The sequence below is a fragment of the Kogia breviceps genome, chromosome 2 (genome assembly GCF_026419965.1).
Source record: "Kogia breviceps isolate mKogBre1 chromosome 2, mKogBre1 haplotype 1, whole genome shotgun sequence".
Taxonomy (NCBI): Eukaryota; Metazoa; Chordata; class Mammalia; order Artiodactyla; family Physeteridae; genus Kogia; species Kogia breviceps.
The window spans coordinates 171,959,098-171,983,578 of record NC_081311.1 but is presented as its reverse complement, the minus strand read 5'-3'; the positions used below and the strand labels follow the sequence as shown (position 1 = coordinate 171,983,578).

The following is a 24,481-nucleotide window of genomic DNA, read 5'->3' as shown; positions in this document are numbered from 1 at the left end:
AGGTCCTCAAATGAACAACTGGCTAAGGGAAACACTGACTTTGTATGAACTCGGCAGGATGTTCTCAAGGTTTACAATTGACCATCTACTGGACATTTGAGGTTTCAGGCCTGGGCTTTGCAGGGGTCTGTCTCGAGCTGCTTTTTTGGTATGTCAGCTTTCACGAAGGTTTGCCATCGACTCAGTCCTCTTATCACTTTGCCTCTTCATTATCAATCTTACACCCTCAACCAATCATGACTTTCAGAATAAAAGGAAGAGCTTCTCCTCTCTACTGCTGTCTTTTCTACAAAGTCAGAGATGTCTTCCTTCCTACTCTCCTTAAAGAAGGGCCTCTATGCTTTTCTTTTCCAGTTGAAGTTATTCCTTAAATATGGCTTTCTTTTAGCCCAGCTGTTCCTGGTCTTTAATTATCTAGCCTGCTCTAAGCCCGAGAAGTTTCCATCTCTATATTTGTAGTGGCCGTGCCCCAGACACGCCACAGCAACCTCTTTCTGAAGGCAGTTCAAGCTGATGCCAATCCCGTGTCTGGATTGTTTGCTGCCATCGGTCTCACCTATGAGGAAGGTCTTCTGAGTTTAGAGAGTTGCTTTTTAATTCCCAGGGTCCCTGCTAACTCACTGCCCAAAATCAAGCCCATTGTAAGCAAGTTGACTCATCAGTCATTTTCACTCATTTCTCTGTGACTGTCTACTGACCATACCCACTCACACTTAATCCTCTTGTGTGTATGTCCCATAGTGAACCACAGTTCTGGTCCTCCACTCTCATGGGGTTTATTCAGTGAGCCAATGTGCATCAAAACAGCCCTGCGAGAAGCCAACAGGACTACCACTTACATCTGATGGAAGAGCCGCCATTTGTAAAATTTGAATATTTCAGAACATTGTATTCTTGACTTACTCTCACTTGCTTTTGAACCCAGAGTAAAGGTTCCGGTCTCTCAATCCAATAAGCAGATAAATGCTAGGTAGCCAAAGCTCTGTCCTTTTATAAAGGCATACTATTCCAAATAGCCTTTGCCTGTTTTCTTTATGTCACTTCCATGACTTGAAAGTACTGAAATGAATTAATATTGTAGTCATACTTCATTAGGTCAACAAATATATAAAAGAACACACATTTAGGGTGACCACAGACTTGAGGATTCTGAAGCTGACCTGGAACAGCACCATCTCTAGTCTTGTCTCATTCCTGAAGGTAATAATAACAGCAACAACAATAATAAAACAATTATTACGGGCTTCTCTGGTGGCGCAGTGATTGAGCATCCGCCTGCCAATGCAGGAGACACGGGTTCGTGCCCTGGTCCGGGAAGATCCCACATGCCGCGGAGCAACTAAGCCCGTGAGCCATGGCCGCTAGGCCTGCGCGTCCGGAGCCTGTGCTCCGCAACGGGAGAGGCCACAACAGTGAGAGGCCCGCATACCGCAAAAAAAACCCCACAATTATTACTATTATTGCTATTACTATTTACTCTTTTTGATTGAATGAAATAGTTCCTATACTGTCTAACAGTATGTTACTTGCTTACGTTACTATGCTGAGGTACAATGACAGTGACCAAAAATGACGGGCACTGAACACTCCCACCAAGGGATCATGGAGAAGGCACATCTCCCTAATTATTTTCTCTTGGTTTACACCAAACCAAGGAGCAACAGCGTCAGCAAGCACCCTGGAAGTCGCTCTTCATGCTAAAAGGTGCTCCAGCTGTACTGACCAGGACAGCATCCTGTGAGGATGGACGTGTTCTCTGTCTGCACCGTCCCACACAGAGTGGGTACTGAGCTCTTGAAATGTGGCTGATGTGATGGCGGAACTGCAGTTTTGTCTGTATTTCATTTTAATTTAAAATAGTCATGTGCGGCTAGCGGCTACCGTATTACACAGGGCAGGGCTAGACACACAGGTTCACCATGGCATCTCAAGGAGCTTTTGCCTTGTTCCTCAAAGAGCTGAATCTGATCTTCCTCAAAAATCTGTTTCTGATCAATGCACTTAAGAATACCTGTGTGAGGGCTTCCCTGGTGGCGCAGTGGTTGAGAATCCGCCTGCCGATGCAGGGGACACGGGTTCGTGCCCTGGTCCGGGAAGATCCCACATGCTGCGGAGCAACTAAGCCCGTGAGCCATGGCCGCTAGGCCTGCGCGTCCGGAGCCTGTGCTCCGCAACGGGAGAGGCCACAACAGTGAGAGGCCCGCATACCGAAAAAAAAAAAAAAAAAAAAAAAAGAATACCTGTGTGAGATACAGCGGCTTCCACTAGGGGAGACATTTTCTGTGTCATTGTAGTTACAGAGCCAAGGCAAAGTGCTTTCTCAGAGAGCAAGGTACTAGCTCCTCTGCAACCACCAGGGGTCACTGAATTCGGAACAGGGTCCCCAGGGGCTGGGATGAACACACTCCAGACTTCGAAGCCACAAGCAAAGAGCTAAAAAAAGAAATTCTGAATGTCTTGAAAGACTATCTTGAAAAACAAAAACAGTGGAATAAAACCAGTGGGTGTCTTGTCAGCCTTAAGCAACTATTACCACCCGCCAAAAGAACAGAACTCATTGCTTACTTAAAAGGAAAAGAAAAAAAAAAACAAAACAAAATATGAGAAAAGAACTAAATCAGAAAACATCTAAGGAATGTAAGTAGTTTCCACAGACACTTCCAATCAAGTAGTCTGTGTATGATATTTCAACATGGCTGTTGCCTTTTTTCTTTCCTCCCTTCTCCCTCTGCTCTTGACGGGGACACCTCCTTTCTTAAGTGTAAATTACTTTTGTTTACCTACCTAACAAAGAGATAAAACACATGGCACACTTTTGTTAAAGAGTGGAGCAGTCTCCTCTTTGTGGAGGGGCGAAGTGTGGGTGACACAGCACTTTCAGGCTTGACTTGGAAGGTCCCGGGACTCGGAACCCGTTAGCATTTGCCCTGCCCCTAACCAAGCACAGCTGTTTCCTTTCTCCCAACTGCTCTCCTCGGGGGCCCCAATTTTTTGAAGAAGAAAGAAGGACCACCCTGAACAGAAAGGGCTCTCTATCCTCTCCTGCTTAGAGCCCAGTATCGTGTTTTGTAAGGGGAAGGACAATGGGAAATACAGCAAATGATTTCAGAAGACAATATTATGATTTTGTTTTCTGGAGGCAGCATCCAAGGTCCACTTTTCCAAACTTCAGGGATTCCTCTGGAACAGGAAAATAATTATTTTCTTTCTCGACTTCTTAAGGGAGAAACAACATTAGATCTAGCCGTTCCTTATGGCCCTAATTTTCTTTCTGTCCCCAGCCAGCCAGCCAAAGGTTGGACTTCTGCCCACTCTGCAAGATTGCTCTGAAGAGCCTTCCCAAACCGCAGGGTGTAATGAATCAAGTGGAACGAGAGCAGGATGAGGATTCCCAGCCAGTAGCCGGGGTCAAGCCCTGGGGCATCAGGTGAGGGTGAGGGCTGGGCAAAGAGGGGCAGAGGGGGACCGCGTCAAATGCGGAGCAGCTTAAGCTCTCCCCAAAGTGTCACTTGCTAACTGGTGGCCTTGGAGTCTGGACAGGGCTGACCTCAGGCATTCTTAGAGAAAATCTGCTCATAAGAGTACAAGGGAGGGAGTGGAATTATTAGAAAGAACCTGAGGATGGATGCTGAGTAAGAGCCAGTAAATCTCCCCTTGCTGTATCACCTACATCCCTTTATTCAACGTGCCTTTGCCAAGCTGCCCCCTTATACACACACCTCACACACACACACGCATATAAACCACAAACACACTCACACATACAGACACACACATACACATGCATATAAACCAGAGACACACTCCAACATAAACATACAGACACACACAGATTCATACATGCACACAAACGAAACGCATGCATATACATATTTACAAACACACAAAACCTACACATAAAAACAACATATGCACATACACACAAAACCCACAAATACCTTAAGACATACATACACACAGCGCACACATGCGCGTGCGTAAACCTCACACGTACACACGCAGCGCACACATGCACACACAAAAACATCACACGTACACCACCCCACCCCCATGGCAAATCTTCTTTACGTTTGGATAAAAAGTGGAGGTTGGGAAAACAACCAATTAATTGGGCCAAGTCTCAAAGGAGAGGAAATGAAATGAAAAATCCAGGCTGGGTTATAAAAATAAGTATTTTTTTTCCAACGTGCAGGAGGCTCATTATATTAATTAAACATTATTGCAGTGAGTGAGAGGGGGGAGGGTGATTAACGCTGGGACGAGGGTAAGTGTTCTCTCCTGTTGCCTGAGGCTGTGGTGATCTTCAGATATTAATCTCTCTGAGCACTCAAATTCTGAAGAGATAAACACTTGAAATATGAAAATGTTTTTCTCTGGAGCAGACGCTGTGACCCTCCGGGAAAGCAAGCGCAGGAGGCGGCCTGCAGAGAGCGTCCGGCCCACTGCTGTCCCTGGGGACAGGGGACACGGCCAGTCCTTGGGGTGAGGTGCAGCAGAGTGGCTCTGGGGGACTCTGAAGGGGAGGTTCCTCCCCCCTTTCATTCTCTAGGTAGGCAACATATGATCTACTAATTTCCAGAATTAAGCCCTTCCCTCTCAAACGCTTACGGGGGCCCAAGATCCAGGAACACTGAAAGCAAACGCGCGATGTGCTAGAGCAACGTATGCTACGTACTGGCTTGTGAGAGCCGATTGTGGAGTTTTCTGGAATTTTGCAAGCCTACTGTGAAATGCAAGCATTGTTAACAATTGAATTACATAAAGTTGCAATGAAATAAAGTATATTAAAAAAGAAAGGAAATAAATTCTCAAAATGCAATACTTCCTAAATGTGTGTGTGTGTGTGTGTGTGTGTGTGTGTGTGTGTGTGTGCGCGCGCTAGGCGGGCCTCTCACTGTTGTGGCCTCTCCCGTTGCGGGGCACAGGCTCCGGACGCGCAGGCTCAGCGGCCATGGCTCACGGGCCCAGCCGCTCCACGGCATGTGAGATCTTCCCGGACCGGGGCACGAACCCGTGTCCCCGGCCTCGGCAGGCGGACTCTCAACCACTGTGCCACCAGGGAAGCCCTCTAAGTATCTTAAGACATTTTACTGGTATGCATGATGCATAAGTTATTTAATATCTATGTTATCTGTGTGAGGGAAAAAAACTATCTAAGGCTGTGTTGCTGTACTTCTCAACTCCACCTCTGATGATGTTATGTTGATAGCTTGCATTCAACCACAGTGGGAGGAGTTACACCACGGAGAGTGGCAAACATTAAATTACAAAGCAGATTTTTTTTTTAAAAAAAACCTGGAGAGCCGTCGTTAAACAGTTACCAGAACATCACTGTAAAAGCATGCCACAATGGAAAGAGTGGACAGCTCCTGCTTAGAAGGGCTAAAGGCAACCCGTCTCTACCAACAGTGCCAGGAGAGGCTCTGAAATCTGGCTCTCTGAAAGCAGAGGAAGGCTTCACAATATTCCAAAGACTGGCAGCAGCACACTCTTCAAGAGGCCAAGTGCCAGGCAGCTCTGCTAGACACCCATGGGTGTGGCAGCATTTCAGGCCCTCGACTTGGTTTCCAACAGAAGTGATGATACCCTCCAAAAAGTATCAGTCAGACTTGGGGCCAGGAGTTTCCCGATGGGCCATTTTAGGAACAATATCCAGCTTGGAGTCACAAGGGGCTCTGTGATGGTGGCATCGAGAGCTGGCTACAGGAACAAAGGGACATTGACTCATCCCCTCTCCTAGGACCTCCTAATTGCTCTTTCTTTCCTTTTCTTTGATCTTGGCCTCTCTCCCTCCCTCCCAGCTTCCAGGCTGCTCTGTAATCACAAGAGAGGGCCAGGAACCGCCAAGCAGCTATTCCGTCGGGTGACATTGTCAGTAAAGGCCGGTGGTTTGCGGGCAAAGAGCAGAGGACTGTTCTGTGAAGTTATGAAGCTTGTCAGGGAATGTGGAGCTGAAAAACATGGCGCAGGCTGGCCTTAACTCTCTCATCGCTTAATTCGAGGCTGGCTTACCTGGAAACGTCCGGTCGCTGGGGCCGGAGCTGGCGGTCCAGGTGCTTTTGAGCCACTTGGCATGGTCGTACATCCAACCACAGGGCTCCTCGGGGAAATCAAAGTTGCAGTTGAATCCTGAAGGGAGCTGCAAATCTTTGTCTAAAAGGGAAAACAAAACCCCTGAAACAAGGCAAATGAAATGGGTTCGGAGAACAGCCACAGTGGTGCTATTTAAACGGCTGGCAGGGCCTAAGGGGAGAGCAGAGAAAGAAATGGTTCCCTTCGCTTATTCATTTAACTCATCTTGGCGATTGTTGGCTTTCGGGTCAGACTTTGGTCTCATCCTTCCCAGGCATGAAAGCCAAGGCTGCCAGTGGTTCCCATAGTGAGCAATTATAAATGAGGCCACCAAATGGCTTCAGGCTCTAATCGGCCTCTTCTGTCCACCCTGGACAGCAGACAAATGTGGAAATTGCTGTTCCCTAAATGCCAGAGAAGAATGTCTCCCCAGTGCCTCAGTGGAAGGGAGGATCCAGCCAACCTGGCGGTCAGCAGTGATGGACAGCCCGTTGGCATCCGGAGAGGCTGAAATTCAAAATGCGGGAGGTGCTGGCCAGAGAGGAGAAAGTGACCTTGGAAACAAGGGAGGCTTGTCTGCTCCCCTTCACCTCCCTGTGCCAGGCCTCTTGTTTCAGAAGACGGGGTCAGTTCAGCATCCCCGGGGGAGGCACTGCCAGCCAGGCGGGCGATTTGGCATGTTAGGGCAAATCGAGGGGACCAGACCAGCCTGCCGCCCAGCTCAGCACTGACCAGGAGGAAAAATAATTTTACATGGCTCGGAGTGCCTGAAGGCCAGGATTCCAGGGACAGCAGAGAATGGAAATCTAAGAGACCACACAATGGCTTGCCCCCGTCTGCCCGGCTGTTCACCTCTAAGTGAATAGACCGAACCCAGAGGGTTTCTTTGGAGGTTGCACTCAGCTCTAAAAATGCAGTCTGAGCTGGTGGCGAACATGTGATTAAGTCGGGGGTGGGGTGGAGGTGGGGAAAGAGAGGAAACAGGAACCCAGATTTGGACTCCCGTCCTCAGGAGCTGCGGAGACAGCGGAAAAGTGTTGGCTAACGCTGGTAGCAGGGAGGAAGTGGGGTCTTTGGCCTTTTCACTTCCCTTCTCAGGGTTCCCAGAGAGGAATTTCCGTGGGGAAGGCAGGTTAGGAAGTCTAAAGGGAACAGCCGACTGGTGAAAACACACTGCTCCCACCCCGGGGGCAAGGATGGTTCACCTCTGAGGGGAAGGGCCCTGCTGGCCTTGGCGGCAGGTTGCCACCGGGTCCTGCTCGTGTCTCCCCTTCCCAAGAAAGAAGATTTCATATCTGCCCACCCTTGGCCAAAGTCAGCTGGAGTTGAGAAGAAACACATGGAATCTATTACTGAAGCATCAACCTATGGCTTGGAAAAGTCAGCCCTTAGCCCTCCCCCATCCCCTTTTCCCGACAACTTCTAAGTTTCTATTTTTCCATTCAAAAATATGGAGTAATTCAATATACCATAATTCCTCTCTAATGTTTATACGCATACTGTATCTCAGGAACCCAATTCCACAAAGAGACCTTTTGCAAAAAAAAAAAAAAAAAAAAAAAAAAACCCAAAAAGCGAGAGGGGAGGAACCACCAAAGAAACCCCAAATGAAACAAACCACTAGAAACGGGAAAATTATATTAAACTTTTGAAAGTCCTTACATTTTCCTTTGGATTGCCATTCAGACAAAACCCCCTCCTTTTGCCCTGCACCAAGCCAATCCACCCTGCTAATCCAACACCACAGAGTAAATGAGAGCGCTCCACTTTTGGCTCTCCAACTCTTTCAAACGTATCTTGGAAGATTCTCCAAGTCTCTTTCTCGTCTTCATGAAACAAAAACAAGTTCATTAAAATGTCAGGATTCTGTATTCAACTATCCCTGACCAAGAGTGTCCCCCGGCCCACGCAATGGACAAAAAAAGCACATTCCTGAGAGCATATGCATTAAATTATCATTTTGCAGTCACACAACTTCAGCATTTATTTTTGGCTCCCCTCCCATTCTTCTTTGTAGCCATCTTGGGGAGCCGTCCACTGCATCCTTGCAGTTTCTCATACTGTCAAGTGGCTAAGGGGGCAGGATGCCCAGATTTCGCCATCTACCTACTGACTCGGTGCTATGTCTTTATGTCTCCATCACTTCCCAAGCCTCTTCACCAATCTTCCCTCATTTGGTTTAATGAATGTTTAATAATGATCAGTAATATACTGTAAATTGAGGCTGTCAAGCATTACATTCTAGCCCCAAACGCCAGGTGTTCCAAACTTTGTGGTTTGTTAAGAATGTCCTCATATTCTGTGGCCTTAGCAGGAAGATTGAAAATGTGATGTCCTTTTGGGCTCTGCCAATTATTGTTTTTCTCTAACTTGGATATGATTAGAAGATAAAATGAAAATGCTATAGATTTCCCATGTGAAGAGACTGATTGCAAATAGGAGGCCCTGAGTTTTGAGGAATGGGTGAGGCACCTTTTCGTACTTCTGTCTTTGTCATTGACCTGCGCTCGCCTCGTGGAGGATGCGGTGCCCTACCTTATAATCCTAATTGTCAGGCTTTCTCATCTAGTGGTGGTAAAAGACACAGGGCCATGCAATTAAATCATGGTTAACTGCTGAGTTAACCTATCGTGCTCCACTGACCAAGTCAACCCAGATGACAGCCAGATTTTCCCTTGACTGTGCCCCAGAGACAAGCTTAGCAGGAGGGGTGATCACAGCTGTGGATTCTAAAGATACGAAGTGAGGGCGAGGAAAGGAGACTCCTCAAAGGAGGCATCCTCCTTGGATGGCCCCTTATCTCAGCTGATGCCCAGTGGGTTTGCACCCGTAGGGCTGTACCGGTTGTTCCAACATCTGAATGCTTCTAGATTGGTTGGAAATAGCCACTGCCCCAAGCCCCTAAGTACCACACTTCCCTGACCTCTGACCTAGGGGACCCGCAGGTCCCGGCCCAGGCCATGGGCCAGCCTCCACTGCAACTGGCTGGCACCCATACCATCCTGGATGAAATATGGCGCTGGCCCCATCCTCACCATCCTCAAAGCTGCAGTTCTCCCCGCACTCTGTGGCCTCCTCGTCAATGGGGTATGGGGTGGTGGTCTCTTCGCTCTTCATGGTGGGTCCCAGTGTCTCAACCGTTGGCTTTGAGTCTGCAGAAAGGTAAAGGAAGGGGAGTAAATACCACATGCAGCAGCCTGTGTCAAAACCCAGCAGGAAGATGCCAAATACTAAGTCTCCTCTCCAAGGGTGGGTCTTTCAAGAAGGAAGAAAAAAGGAAATCCAAGATGGACACACACACACACACACACACCCCCATGAAGTCACTTCTGTGTGCTGTGATGAAGTCAGGACCATGGCCTGTGTTAAGGAGAATGGTCCCAAGCTGTAGAAACAGCCGTAACGGAGGCACGAACATAAACCCACACTCTACTCCACAGCAGAGGCCCTGAGGCCAGCACAAAAGGCCATGCACGCCAGGCAGTAATGAACGTGGGGGACACTGACCACAGGCAGGGCTCAACCACGCTCTGGGAGTTCTGTTTCAGACACAGATGTGGGTGACACACACCCATAAGCAATGCGGGACACTCATCAAAAATGGTTTGAAAAAAATCAGGGTTAATGGAGTGAGCTTCCGTCCTGTGGAAAACACCTGTCTGTGCACAGCCCCCCTTGGGTGACTGCCGTCGTGTCTCGGGCTCAGCCCTGCGTGCGTGTGGGACGGGCCTTCTCTGAGTCAGACGGAACCAAAGCTAACCCGACCTGGGGGCCCACCTATTACAAGATAATCAGAAGCACAACGGCTGAAGTCATAGCCAAGCCAGACAGCTTGGGAGGTGTGACCCCAGACATCGTTGTTCGTGTTTGCACAAAACCAGATGGAAAAGAATATGGGCTCAAAGTGACTCAGACTCTATTCAGTGAAAATAATTTGGGGCTGTGCCTTTAGGTCAGGGTGTGGCAAATTCAAACGCTTCTAGGAGTCTCACTGCTACTGTAAGGGAGGATGGCCTGCTGGGGGCTGGGAGAGGAAAGGCTGGGACAGGAGATGGCAGAGGGGTCCTGCACACCTGGTTTAAAGGAGGCCACCACGTGACTGGTTCCAGCAGGCTGAGGAACCGAGGGGAGGTGGCCCAGTGTGGCCAGATCTTGCAAAAAGATTTTTTTGTTTGTTTGTTTTTCCTCGCATGAAACAAACAAACACACAAAATCTCCAGGGACAATCTCCAGACTTGTCAATGTTGGCAACTTATTCAAAATACAAGTAGCAGGTGACCAAACCTGGCTGGGCAAATAACCTCGCAGCGTCCTAACTTGTAAGTTCATATTAGTTACTGTGTCACAGAATCTCAAACTCCACTGTAAAGCAAACCATGGTCAGCAAGGCAAGACGTAATCATTTGAAATACAAACAAATGAACAGGTGAAGCAGCCCTGTCAAATTATTTAGCTGCAGTTACTCAGCCCAGGCCATTATTTTCCCTGTTATCCTTTTGGGGTAGGAATAAAGAAGGGAACAAGGATGAGTCAGAAATGAATGGAGGGCTTCCCTGGTGGCGCAGTGGTTGAGAATCCGCCTGCTGATGCAGGGGACACGGGTTCGTGCCCCGGTCCGGGAAGATCCCACATACCGCGGAGCGGCTGGGCCCGTGAGCCATGGCCGCTGAGCCTGCGCGTCCGGAGCCTGTGCTCCGCAACGGGAGAGGCCACAACAGTGAGAGGCCCGCATACCACAAAAAAAAAAAAAAAAGAAATGAATGGAAATTTGACAAGCAGAAAGCCACGTGGCCTGGGAGAGCGGTTCCTGGAAATGTTAGGTGGCAGAGTCGGTGAGCTGGGTGGCAGAGAGATGATGTTAAATCCAGGGGCACAGGGGGCGGGCGAGGCGATGAGAGGGCAGGGCGTGTGAATGAAAGTGAGGCAACGGTAGCTGGCCTCTGTGTCCCCTGTGTTCGTACTGGACACTTAGAGGTAACTGTCCATCAAACTGTGCTCCCCGGCAATTGAAACCAGATGTCACAGACTTCAAAGGGAAGGAGGATGGGCGGAGGGGATCGAGCCCCTACTCTGATCTTCCAAGGAACGGCCAGGAGGACTTTGAAATGAGAAACCTGTTGCTGACCATTGCCGGTGTAAGTTGGGCCACCTTGGCGGGGGGGCACTAGGAGGAAAAGGCCATTAGCAATTGTCCAGCCGGTCATAAAGCAGGGCCAGCCTGCGAAGAGGCGTGGCACGGAGGACCGGGGACAGGAGAGAAGTATGAGTCAGCCCTCAGGTAGCTGATCGGCCTCTGGCAAGTGGCTCCTCTCTCTGGGACTCAGTTTCCCTCTGTGTGATGGAGGCATTGGCCTAGATCGGTGATTTTTTTTTTTCAAACTGTATGTCGTCACGCTTGTTCACAGGTTGTAGATCAATTTCATGAGTCAGGACTAGCGTTTTAAAATAGGGGCTATAATATTTCAGAGTGCACTCACGTGGCGAAGGTGAGCACTGCTTTGGGAATCTTTTGTTTCAGTCACACTTACTTATTATAACAAGTGTCTTAGGTGCCAAGCAGCAGGCTAAGTATTTTATATCCATGATTTTAGTGAATCCTCATGACAGCTCTGGGGGGGTGCAGATACACTATGGTCACCCCCGTTCTTCAGCTAGGATAACCGAGACCGGCAGAGGGAGGGCTTGAACTTGGCGATCTGTGCCCAGAGTCCGGGTGCTTAATGACATACTATATCCCATGAGCACACACACACGTGTGTGTGTGTGTGTGCACGCATGCTTGTAAGTCGAGTGGCTCGTGATATAAATTTATTTTACATTGTGGATGGTGGTCAGAAACGTTTGAAAGCCACTGGCCTAGAAGCCCTCGGGTCCCCTGCATCTCTAAGCCTCCGATTCTGGCCAGAAGAAGCCAGCTTGTGTCACTGCTGGAGGGCAGTTTTCAGCGCCTGCAAGAGGACAGGTGAGGAACACGCAGCAGGCTGCAGGGAACCTGGCCTCACTCCGTGATGGGGAGGAGTAAAGTGTCTTCCCACTAAAATATGTTCACTGGGGCTGCCTTCCACTGAAAGGTGAGAAAGGCTAATTTGGGCCCGATTCCCAGCCTCCCCGCCTCAACGGGACGCTTCCTCCGCGCCATCATAACGGCACACAGGCAGCACTTTTCTCCCCGGGAGCCAGAAGTACTTCTCCGACATGCTCTTACTAATCCTTCGCGATCCCCTGCCGGGTGAGCCGCTGACAGGTACGGCACAGACAGGAAAATGGAGGTACCTGGGGCCGGGGTCCTGCCTGCGGCTCCTGCTGTCACGGGCTCGGCGCGCCACCCCCGAGCTCCGTTTGGCAGGCAGCGAGCGAGCTCTGGCTGCGGCTCGAGCTGGGATCTGTGCCAGCCCTGCCCGGGGAGGAGGGCGGGGCCTGGAAGGGAGGCGGACCCGACTGGGAAGGATGGATGAGGTGCTTCCCGGGAAACCAGGAGGGTGGCCAGGATCAGCGGGCCTCATCTTCGTTCAGGAGACTCGGAGGTGCTCCCAAGGGCCTGCGACGCAGGGTGGAGCCCAGCGAGCCTCCTGCGGCACACGGGGAAGAAGTCGGGCTCTCGGCAGCTCCCCTGCAACAGGGTCCCTCCTGAGCAAATAAATGCCTTTTACAGATGTGGCTTCGAAATGAAAATGAAGTCTCTTAGCCACAGACATCTGGAGGCCAGATTCAGACATAAACCGATTACTTTATTATCATGAGCATTTTTTTTTTCTTCCCTAAATCAACAGCCACAGCCCTCCGGCCTGAAGAGTCAGGGTCTAATTGAATTTGGGTGGGCAGTGTGTGGTTATGATTTGTTTTGGAGAGACTGGGGTTGGAGGACTGAAACGATCCTTTAAAAATGACAAAGCACATCCCTTGAGAAGCTGTCCTGAGTCCAGAGGCTGCAGTGCCCGTGGTTTGAGGTAGAACAAGGTGGCGCCCAGGGAAGGCAGGGGACAGCAGCGTTTTGAACTGACGGGGCTTCACCCCAGGGATGGCTGCCCCTCTGCCCCGTCCCCGTCGTGGTCTGACCTCCTCCCAGGCCATCCCAGGAAGCCAGGGTCATGAGACCATGTGAGTGAGACCCGCAGCGGAAAGAGGGCCTTACCTGTCCAGTCACAGCCCAGCACCTCCAGTCGCATCCCAACACCCGCAGGGGACCACCTCTCAGGGTACACACGCACGTACTGCGCCAGGACCGGGTCAAACCTCCGGATGTCAGGGGTGTCGTAGTGCATGTTCCCTTCAAACAGCTGCAGGGGAGACAGGCTGCTCAGCCCTTCTTAGGTGGGAGCCCTCCTCACTCCTCCTCTCTGCTCCTTCCTACCCCCTTCCCACCTCACCCCTCACATCCAACCAGAAGGCAGCTTCAGAGTTGATTCATGGTCACTGCCCGTTTAGGTCCGTGGGAGCCCCATCCTCAGACCAGGGTTTTTAATTCATCTGGGAGGTCCCAGAAACATGGCAAATGGGGAGCAGATGAGAGTGGCCATTGCTGGGTTCTGTTCTCTATCCTGGGAGTAAAACTGAGGACTTGGAATTCGGCTCTGAGTGAGTCTTAAGCTGGATTTGGCTAGAGAGGAGTGAAGGGTATTTAGGCTGTCTTGCCTGTTCTGAAGTTCTCGGTTTACTAGAAAAAGAAGTTCTTTCCCAGATGCTTAAAAGTCTAGATTTAGAAAGTCCCAGCTTGAAAGTCTAGGTTTAGAAAATGCCAGGTCACTGAGAGGCTGAAGGGAAAGTGACCATCCCTTTTCTAGGCTAATGACAATTTCCACTGGTCACACCCTGATAATCTAAGACTGTGTTCCCCCAACCTTGGTTTAGTGGAAGAAAGAAACCTTTCTTTTAGTGTCAAAAGAAACCTCACCTAAAGCCACACTACATAAAATTACAGTGGGGCTGCCCTGGCTGAAGCCAGGCGGGGGACCCAACCCAGAGCGTACCCGTGAACCAGTGACTTAGGGGACTGTGGGTGTGCAGGTGTGCCAGGGGCTGTAGCTGATTAGCATCTAGGAATGAGGCAGAGCCAACTCATTTTGCAGGATGCCCACAATTTCAAAAGGGGGGCACTGTCATGGGGAGGGCAGGCTCTGACCCTGGCTAAGATCATCTCCTTTCCCAGGCCCCCAGAGTAGTCAAGAAGAGCCAGGGTCAGCTGTCCCTGGGGGTGCCAGTGGTCCAACTTCTGTTCCATCCACTGAAGGTTCCAGTTACCAAGCACTGAGCCTTTCCAAGCCGCTGGAATTAGGAGCTGGGAGTTTACATCAGCACCACAAAACCTCCAACCCAGACCTTGCCTCTCCGTTAAGAATGGAAAACATTTGCTAAACAGAGACATGTGATACCCCTTCCTTATTAGGGGCCCTGCTCTTCTGAGGAAAATGAGGGGTAACTTAGCAATGAGGATCGGAACGCCTGGCTGATTGGGAGATTAACCTGGAGAGGGACAGGGCTGTGATGTCCTCTCCCTTTCCTGGGGCTCCTCGGTGCCCCTCGTTGAGGGCTGACCTTCACTCCTCTGATGGCAGGAGGGGGTGTTACACTGGCCTGCACTTCTGGCCTGGAGTTAGCTTCTCTTGCCTCTTCCCAGCCTCCGTGTGAGACGCAAGAAAGATCTAAGCAGTCATGCCCAGGAAAATACAAAGGAGTGCAGCAACACTCAGAAAAACACAGTTGTTTTTGGAAGTAATTCACTAGCTTCTACAGTTGAGCCTCCAAAAACCACATCCCCTTTGGATGTCTGGCCAGTTCCAAGGACACTTTATCTGAAAGAGGGTAGAAAGAGTGTCCAAGACATTAGAAAGGCAGTGTTGAGTAGCGGTTAGGCGTTTGGGCTCTGGAGTGAGACTTGTGTCTGAATCATGGCTCTAGCACAGGTACTGTATGACCCTGGCATGACATCAAGCCTCAGTTTTGTTCTCTCTAAAATGGGAGGGACGAAAGGACCTACCTTCTAGAGATGTTGTAAAGGCTAAAATAAGGCATTTAGCAGAGGGCCTGGCACGAAGTAATCTCTCAATTAATATCTGTTTGACTGGCAGGGGTTGGTGATGACCGTCTAGATGGGAAATCAACATCCCCCAAATCAACCTCCCTGTTTGGGGCAAGGTTAGGGAGTCCTCCGGGAACATCCTACCTTCGGCTGCTGGGTCCTGGGGTCCTGGATGTGCTCCCAGTCTTTGCCATTTAGGCTGTAGGAGACTTTGAACTTGCGCACAAACGCCCTGGCTTCCACGGCAGTGATGCTATCTCCTCCGCGGGCCCCCTGGATGATGACGCCTTTCACGGTCTTGGGCGCTCCCAGGTCTACCTGGAGCCACTCCTCGCCCGGCTGGGCCTGAGGAATCCGAGGGAACCAGCCTGAGCGGCTGCTGACCAGGCGGGCAGCACTGGGGCTCCAGAGGTACTCGCGGGTGGAGGAAGCAGAGATCTGGGAGTCGGCAATGAGGCCCGAGAGCATCCCCAGCATGTCGGAGCAGGGGGCGTCTGCGGAGAGGGAGGAAGATACAAGAGGTCATGCTGGTACCCTACTAGCTGGAACCACCCCCAATCAGTAGGGAACTGTCAATGAACCTGACTGTCAAACGCTTGTAAGTCAGCACTGATTTCTTTGCATTTCAAGGGGGGGATAGCACTGTGGTTAAGAGCCCGGCTGGGCACCAGACTGCCTGGATTCACATTTGCTCTGTCACTTACTAGTTGCGTGACTTTGGGAGGATAACTGAAGTGCTCTGTGCCTCAGTTTCCCCAGGCCTAAAGGAGGGCTAATAGCAGTACTTACCTCTTGGGGTTTGTTGCATGGGTTCTGTTAGTTACACTATGAAAGATCTCAGCGTGGTGCCTGGCATGGCTGAGTGTCTCATGTTGTTAGCCAAGGACTCTCATATCCTTGGTGACACAGTCCCCACTGACCCTCCTAGGGGCAGTGAGTGCAGGGGAGCTCAGCTGAGCATTGAGTTGTTACCTGGGGGATTATTTCCCAAACTAGATGGAACCCTGCCTGGGACCAGATCTTAATTTCACATGTGTTACCACAGCTCTTTGCTGCCTTGCATCCTGGACCATGCTGTTCCCTCTATACCCCAAAATGCTCTTTCCCCTCAGTCAGCATCAGACTACCCTTTACTCATCCCCGAGTTTAAGTGTCACATCCTCAGAAAGGCTGTCCCCAAACTTTCAGTCAACACCCAGTTGAGGTCCCCTCACTCACTCTCACAGCATCCTGTCCTTTTCCTGCACCCATGCATCTCAGTGTATAATTACCCCTGCACTTACACATTTGTTTATTATCTATCTTGCCCACCCGCCTGAAAGTTCCAGCATGTCAGAGACCCCATCTGCTGGTTCCCTTCTCTTATTCACTTCCAGCTCCCAACGTGTGGCCTGGCACACGGCGGGCCTTCCCTAAGTATTTGTGCAGCGAATGAGTGAGTGGAGCGTGCGTGAAGAAATGGTAGCTGGCAAGGCAGGGTCTACAGTCAGTGTGCGTTCAATACCCATACAGGGAGTTACAGGTAAAAACCAGCCTTCTGTTAAGGTCACGTGGTGCAGTCAAGCCGTCTGCAGAGGGCTGGAAGGGGGCGCAGAGCTCCCCGGCCTCACAGGAGCCCCACTTCACCTGTAACCCGGCAGCCGAAGAGCTCCAGGCGGAGGGCGATGCCCGAGTGCCAGGTCTGTGGACGGACCCTGATGAAGCGTGTCAGCAGCGGTGAGTGCAGCTTGTTCAGAACCACCTCTGTGGCATCGCTGTTGGCTTGGAAGACCTGTAATATCACACACGAATCCGTGTTATAGCAATCCCAGCGCGTAGGTGAGCCATATGCAGTCTCGGACGGAGAGGGAAAGGTCTGTTCAATTTCATTTCCCTTAAGCTTAGACATAATCAGTGGGTTTGTTGTTTGGTGCTGTGTTGGAAACACCATGAAAAAAATTTAATTTCTCACACTGCTCTAAGTTGAAAACAATACATGGTCTCCACAAAAACTTGTGGAGGGAAGGAAAATTTTGCCTCTGGGCCTGAGGCCCAGCAGAGGAAGGTACCATGAAAGGAAAACACTTTCAGAAGTCGAGAGAGAGACACAGAGAGACAGAGACAGAGAGGAAAAAGAAAGTAGAATATCCTTTAAAAATGGAGGGACAGGGGCTTCCCTGGTGGCGCAGTGGTTGGGAGTCCGCCTGCCGATGCAGGGGACGCGGGTTCGTGCCCCGGTCCGGGAGGATCCCACATGCCGCGCCGCGGAGCGGCTGGGCCCGTGAGCCATGGCCGCTGCGCCTGCGCGTCCGGAGCCTGTGCTCCGCGACGGGAGAGGCCGCAACGGGGAGAGGCCCGCGTACCGCAAAAAAAAAAAAAAAAAAAAAATGGAGGGACAATGTCATGTTTTTTAGGTTTGTGGATCCCTCTCATTAGCTTGAACTTGACTTTCCCTTTTCCTCAGGTTTCAGGCCTAGAGAAAGATTTCCAGGGTATTTTATAATCAGAAAGTGCTTCGCAATTGTTTCTGTTAGTTCCTTAGAGGTCTCCCTGCTCCATGGATGGGTGAGAGCGTGGAAGCACTGTCTACCCCCGGTGCCCCTGTGTCAATCAACACTTTCTCGGTTCTTTCCAGTCTTTGTTGTAGGGTCAGGATTGCAGACAGACCGTTGGAGTTCTGCTCTGGCTTTCTCTCACTGTAGTCCCCTGCCCTGTCATGAAACCCATCCCTGTCTCCATCTGACCAATGCATCTCTTATGGGAGGAAAGTCTTTCCAGAGCAGCTTCTAATCCAACATGGTAGGAGCAAGTCCTAGCTTACCAGATGGCCCAAATCAATAACTGCCATATGGACCTTGTGCTTTTTTGTGTTCTCCATTAAAAAAGGAAAAAGAGTAGCTGGAACAAGCATATGTAAGTTTCTCTTGGTTTCCCTGGATAAGAGTGAAGGCAAAGACCGACTAACCATCACTTCTAGATCATACCTGTCATAGCTAACACCTGGCAATTTCTCCTGGGTAGCGGGACAAGCTCCTTCAGCTCCTGGCACCTATAACATGTGAGCTGTTTGGGCACCGACAGGCCTGGGACAAGGGGAATGGAGAGACTGGTATACTGGAATCTGTATATCTGTATCATATCTGTATAATCTATGTATTATTATTTCCACGTTATTGATGAAAAAACTGAGGCTCAGAGATGTCTGTCCAGACCTCAAGCCCTTGCCATGTTTTTAGATCTCAGGCTTGTGGCTTTCTCCCTTGACTCTCATCTCTTCTACCTCTGCAGCGTTTATGTTGGTGGCTAGGAGTCATGGAGCCCTTAAGGTCCCCAAGCATGGGTGGAATGGAAGTAGAGTTGCTTTTCAGTGACGTGCTTGCTCCTAGGGTGTTTGTAATCCCAGCGTAGAATGATCCGAGTTAACAGCGAAGAGGAGCACAGAAGCTTAGAGCTCATTAACAACGTGGTCCTTGCTTCCTCAGGACCTGTAACCAGGAACTCTGCCACTGGGCAACCTTGAACCTTCTATATTTCCCACTTACTAACGTCAAAAGTTAGAGCTGTTAAAGAGCACCCCACTGATGGTGGGGGTGAAGGCTAAGAGCCATCATATCTTTTGCCAAATGAGGGGACGTGGCCTGTTGTTTAAGAGAAACAGAGGAAAGGAGAGCAGGAAACAAGTTTTCCCTGGACCACGGCGTTCAGTTGAAACCCCTTGTTCCTGGTGTTTGAGCCCAATGATCCCAGGGGAGCTCCCGCACCAGCCTCGCCGCCCCTTCTCTTCCCCCGGGGAGCCTCTCCCCTGGTCCCCGTCCACCAGTTTCCTCCTCTGCTGCCCTGCTGACCTCAGGGAGCACCGAGGCAGGACTGCTTGCCCACCCACCCCTCCCAGCTTCGGTTCGGCCGCTTCCTGCTTAGTGACTGAGGACAAAGAGGGGTGAGAAGGCAAAGTGAAGGCAGAAGGAAAGCAGGTTAGTTCCGGACACCTGGGAGAAGGCCTAAGGGGAGAGAGAGGCACCTGAACCTCTGTGATCTAATCTGGGGAGGGACCACTGGAAGGAGGGCCCAGGGCCCAGCACGATCTAAGCCTCGCCATGGCCGTTCCTTGGCTTCCTCTGAAGCTCTGAGGAGAGGGATGGAGGAACTGAATCCAAGGGAGAGATTAATCAGTTCTCCGAGAATTCGGTGTGAGGCAGAGGCTCTCTGTTTTGTTTTGTTTTGCTTTGGCAGGGAAGAAGCAAATGCAGCCCTCTGCTTATTTCAGACGGGTGCTGTGAGCAGTGGTGGGTCCCACTGGCCTACTCCCTGAGGATGGTGACGGTGGCTGTGTGTGACCTCCAACAGGAGATGCTAAGGAGTTCGTAAGCTGGGGGCAGGGGCGGGGGTGCGATTTTCCACGTGAATGTATAATTGGAGTGTTGAGTGGATCTGAACTTTAACACAGCTGCTAATCCACAGCGTACACACCACACTGGTACCGTTTAGAAACACAGCACGTCTCGTGTTTTAAATATCCAATTTTATCTTATCTGACCCCCTTCATTTCTCAGCCTTGGCAGACAACACCAAGAAACCTTTCCTTTCCTTCCTCAGTAAGGAAATGACTTTGTTCTGTGGGCTGCCTTGGGAAGGCTGGCTGTCTGTGGGCACGGGGGGGCACACACGTGTGGGTATACGCCTGGGGAGGGGCTGGTCTTCCCATGGATGCGTGTGGCCACAGGCTTGGGTGAGCCCCTGGATCTCTGTCTACGATGGCATCAGCCATTAAGGGAGGCAGGCACGTGGTTTATGTCCTTGAGGACATCTACCTGGTGCTCAAATTGACCTTCATTCTGCTATTCAGTTTTGCTTACTCTTCTCCCACCCCTGGAACCAAATGAAGCCTCTTTCAATGTGACCTCAAATTATCCTTCCTGTTTCCAAGCCTAGGTCCTTCTCAGTGTCTTGTTTGCTCTTGACCTTGTGCTCCTATCTGCCTTCTGCTCTCTGGACCCTTGGCTGCAGGAATACCATCTTATTTTAATAAACTTTTTGTATACCTCTCACTCTGAGGTGGGTGTAGTGGGAAAAAACAAGTCCAAACACCACTGAACCAGGAGCCAGACTCTGCTGTTAATGAGCTCCTAGGTGTGGGCAAATATCTCTACCTCCCCCAGGCCCCAATTTCCTCCTCCATTAAATGAGAGGATTGTATGAGCTGATTTGTAAGGTCCGCTCTGGCCCCCAGATTCTAAAGCTTTCTTCGCAAGAGTTTCTCATTGAGAACTGCCCCGGAAGTGTCCACTTTCTAGCATGGCATTTTACTTACCATTGTCCCTTGTAGCCTAAGTGCTTTTGTGGACAAGTGAAGGGGATTTTCATATACTTCAAACAGTGCCCAGCACACGTGGTGACTGCCCCGCTCAGAGGGAGAATATATCTTGTTGATGTTTTAGTTCAATAACAGTTCAAATGATTAATAACGAAGAGTAATAAATAACAACACCTTAGTTCTTACATATCGTCTTTCGCCCAAAGATATCAAAGTGCAATTTAAGAAGATCCATTTTTAATGAAATATTAAGCAGTTTCTATTTCTCCTGACCCAATGGATTTCCAAGGTCTCTATTTTTTCTCCCTGCACTGCTCTATTTATAAGCTGGTAAATGCTATCATACATTATACATCTTTATGACTTTCTCAATGCTTCTGTGGTTTCAGAATCACCCTTCCTATGTTTTCTGATCAAATTCTCTGAGATGGACCCTTGGCTTCCAGTCTTGACACTGTAAGGTAAGGGGTTGTGTGCTTGGGAGATGACGCCAGGGAATTGGTTTTACTCCCTATTCCTTTCTGACTCACTGAATCACTATAGGCCAATCAATAAACCTTAGATACCTTGATTTCTCCTTCAGGAAAATAAAGTCGATAACATGCTTGCAGGTAGACACTAAACTCTACCAGCCCACCCTGCGGGCTCTGGTGCCTGCACGATACCCAGGACGGATATTGGACTGGAAGCCACGTCACAAGCAATAAAATAGGTCTTTGTTCAACTGGGGAAGTTAAAGTTCTGAAAGCCACTGACTCTCAAGTCCCACCTCCAGGCGGGGAATTTTCAGGCCATAACTTTGCAGTGAGGAGTCCATATTGCTGAGAAAACTCAGTGGCTTGTCAGCATATGGCACACCCAGAGAGACGTATATCAAACGTGGTGATCACATTTTAACATCTGCTTTAAAAGCTGGATGTCACAGATGGTATACAGTTCTGTTAACTTTAAAAGAGAAATGTTAATATGGTTGCTTTCCTGCCCAAAGGAAAACCAGAGGTGTGTTCAAAGTGACCCTAACCTTCTTAAGAGGTGAGGATAGGGCTTCCCTGGTGGCGCAGTGGTTGGGAATCCGCTTGCCAGTGCAGGGGACACGGCTTCGAGCCCTGGTCCGGGAAGATCCCACATGCCACGGAGCAACTGGGCCCGTGAGCCACAACTACTGAGCCTGAGCTCTAGAGCCCACGGGCCACAACTACTGAGCCCGCGAGCCGCAGCTGCTGAGGCCCGCGAGCCGCAGCTGCTGAGGCCCGCGTGCCTACAGTCCATGCTCTGCAACAAGGAAAGCCACTGTGGTGAGAGGCCCGCGCACCGCAACGAAGAGTGGCCCCCGCTCGCCGCAACTAGAGAAAGCCTGCGCGCAGCAACGAAGACCCAACGCAGCCAAAAAAAAAAAAAAAAAAAAAAGAGGTGGGGATAGCGTTGATAATGTTGTAATTACTAATATATATATATATATATATGAAGCTATGTTGAACATAAATATTTCTTCAAGTGCATTTCTATAAACCAAGTTTAAAAAACAATTCAGGACCCAGAGTGGTTTGGATAATCCATTTGGTGCCTTGCTGAATTCTGAACATAATCCAACACTTTCCAATTGATTCCTGAGACCTTTGGTTTATTTTCAGTAAGACAGAATCAGAAACCAGCAGCACTTCATGGATTTTCTGATTTGCACCTCAGGGGGGAGGGGGGCATCTGCCAGTTAAATTGGCTGCTTTCCAATATCCCAATTTGGTTATTATCTACAACTTCACCACCCCACCCCCCGCAATCTTCTCCCCCCAGGAAAAGAAAATCAACATGTTTTGACCACTCCTGTGAGCTCGTAAGGCATGGGCTCTAATACTATGTAAAAAACAAATTAAAGAAAATAATATATAAACTCTAATAAGAAACATCTAGCCAGAAAGCATCACTGAGGTCATCTTTTCTCTGTCTTTCACCCCATTTCTAGTCACGCCACCTCTCCCTGCTGACCCCTCCCAAAGTCCTCTTTGAAGAGGATGCAGGGACTCAGGCACTGCTGAGAACAGTGAGCGTTTCACGGCCTGCCTTGGAGCCCTCTATGTGGGGGGATTCTCTGCCAGCCCTACCTCCCTCTCCCATACACTGTTCATCTCTGCCATCAACATCCGGGTGCCCAGGCCACTGTAGATGCTCCATGTCCGTCAAAGTCTTTGAGCTCCTCAGTGGAAGGACACGGGGCAGCCTCACAGTGTTCCTGGCTGTTTAACCTCCCGCCACGAGGCAGGCCCTCATTCTGCGCATAGCTTCCCTCCTGATAGGGCTTCAGTACTGCATCTGCGCATGCCCGTCTCTTCCTTCCCTGTGCTGTGACCTATAGTTTATTTCTAGTTTGCTGTAAATATCTGAACGTGGCCAGCTCCAGGGATTGCACAGAAAGGAGGAAATTTTTCAAAGACAACACAGTGTTGGAGCCCTGAGGTAGAAATTGTGCAGGAGATCTTCTTCTTCTTCTTTTTTTTTTTAAGAGTAAATATTTCTCTCCACTAATACATGTTGCATTGCATCCAGAGTTCTCCTTCTCAATCTCCTGGGCACAGGCACTGAAGGCGGAGAACAAAGCAGGCAGAGAAGAGAGATGACAGGAGTCGAGGGCAGAGACGGGGGCAGGGGGGGGAACCAGGAGCGCATTTTAAAAATCTGTCTCAGAAACAATGGTACCCACTCATCCTCACTGCAGAACCTGGTCCCAGCCCTCCCACTCCCACCTCCTCCCCTTGCATTTTCTCTAAAGCCAGCCATCGGGGCTACACGTAGAAATAAACGGTTAATCAATGAATGCCATCCTGTTTAATTAATTTGTTGCACCTAACAGGCAAGGGTGTGGGTGAGGGTGAATGCTGCACTCGGGAAATGATGCTAAGGTAATGGACCTTTTTTTTCCTGTTTGTAAATCATGGTCCTGACATTTCTCTCTTAAAACTCTTCCTTAAAGACTATAAAATTTTTTTAAAGCTGCTTTTATTCTAGTGAATGTGGGAACTTAGCCAGATACAGAAAGGATATCTCTCTCATGTATAAATATATATATATATGTATATATATATATAAGAGAGAGAGAGAGAGAGAGAATTTAAGGGAGAGAAATTCCCTAACCACCAAATGCTCGTTTATGACCACGATGCCCTCCTGTCTCCTCCTCCTTTACTTCAGGGCTGCTTTTGTCATCAAGCAGTTTTGCTGATGTGAGGGAGGAGACAGAGGAGGCAGGAGCCGGTCGTGGGCTGTAGGGCAGGGGAGACCGCTCTCTTTCTGGGGCTGGGGGCTGAGGTGCTGGGATGTTCACATCCCCATCTGTGTGTGCCTGGCGGGGCCCGTTAGATTTACGGCGGGATTAGGTTACCCCCACGAGACACTGAGCCCTGGAACACAGCGTACGAACAGGATCAGGGTTTCAGGATTTGAGACAGGAAAGCATGAGGGAGGAGAGGAGAGGAGGGCAGCTCCGGGACTTGGGGCTGGAGGAGAGATGGTGCGGGAGAGAATGGAGCATCCGAGCAACGAGAGGCCGGAAGTCGTCCTGTGAAGGTGGCGCAGAAACAGACATTCTACCTGGGTGGGAAGGGCCTCCACACTGAAAACCTCCTACAAAGACACCGCCACATTATTTAAGGAGGCACCTTTAACTTCCAGGTGGGGAAAAGAGAGCAGAAAAGGTACACAGGCAATGAGGCTGCTGAGTCTACCTGCCGCCTGCACTCCTTTTCCAGGTGAAATCTCAGGAAAGCACAGAGCAGGGGACCGGTGATGGCAAAGAACCTGACAATCCACCTAGAGAGGTGTCCACCCCACTGCTCATCTAGGGACGCTGAGGTTAGGGAAAAGCGTGTGTTTTCGCAGCCCGAGCACAATCACGGCGCCGTTCCACATCCCCTGCTCTCTTCTCTGCCCCACTGGCCCCTACGCACAGTGGGGCCTGGGAAGCATGAGGAATTTAGCCGAGGCTGTAAGCACCAGGGAGGCTGGGCCTCAGCTCCCGGAGACAATTCAGTACCCATGGGAGTTGGGTGAAGCCAGCCATGGGAGCCTGACGGAGAAGAGGTTCCAAGCTTGCGTATAATGAAAATTCCCCT

General features: G+C 50.0%; 1 protein-coding gene across 4 annotated transcripts in view; it reads right to left on the bottom strand.

The window, feature by feature from the left end:
* Positions 1-24,481, bottom strand: part of NRP2 (neuropilin 2) — a 118,654-nt gene that overhangs the window by 41,231 nt on the left and 52,942 nt on the right. For all 4 annotated transcript variants that reach the window (XM_059054044.2, XM_059054042.2, XM_059054041.2 and 1 more), the window contains exons 8-12: positions 16,715-16,859; positions 15,233-15,582; positions 13,205-13,349; positions 9,108-9,224; positions 6,013-6,153 (exon numbers count right to left, since the gene is read on the bottom strand). In XM_059054044.2, the coding sequence (XP_058910027.1) occupies positions 6,013-6,153; positions 9,108-9,224; positions 13,205-13,349; positions 15,233-15,582; positions 16,715-16,859 (898 nt within the window). The remainder of the gene's footprint in view (positions 1-6,012; positions 6,154-9,107; positions 9,225-13,204; positions 13,350-15,232; positions 15,583-16,714; positions 16,860-24,481) is intronic.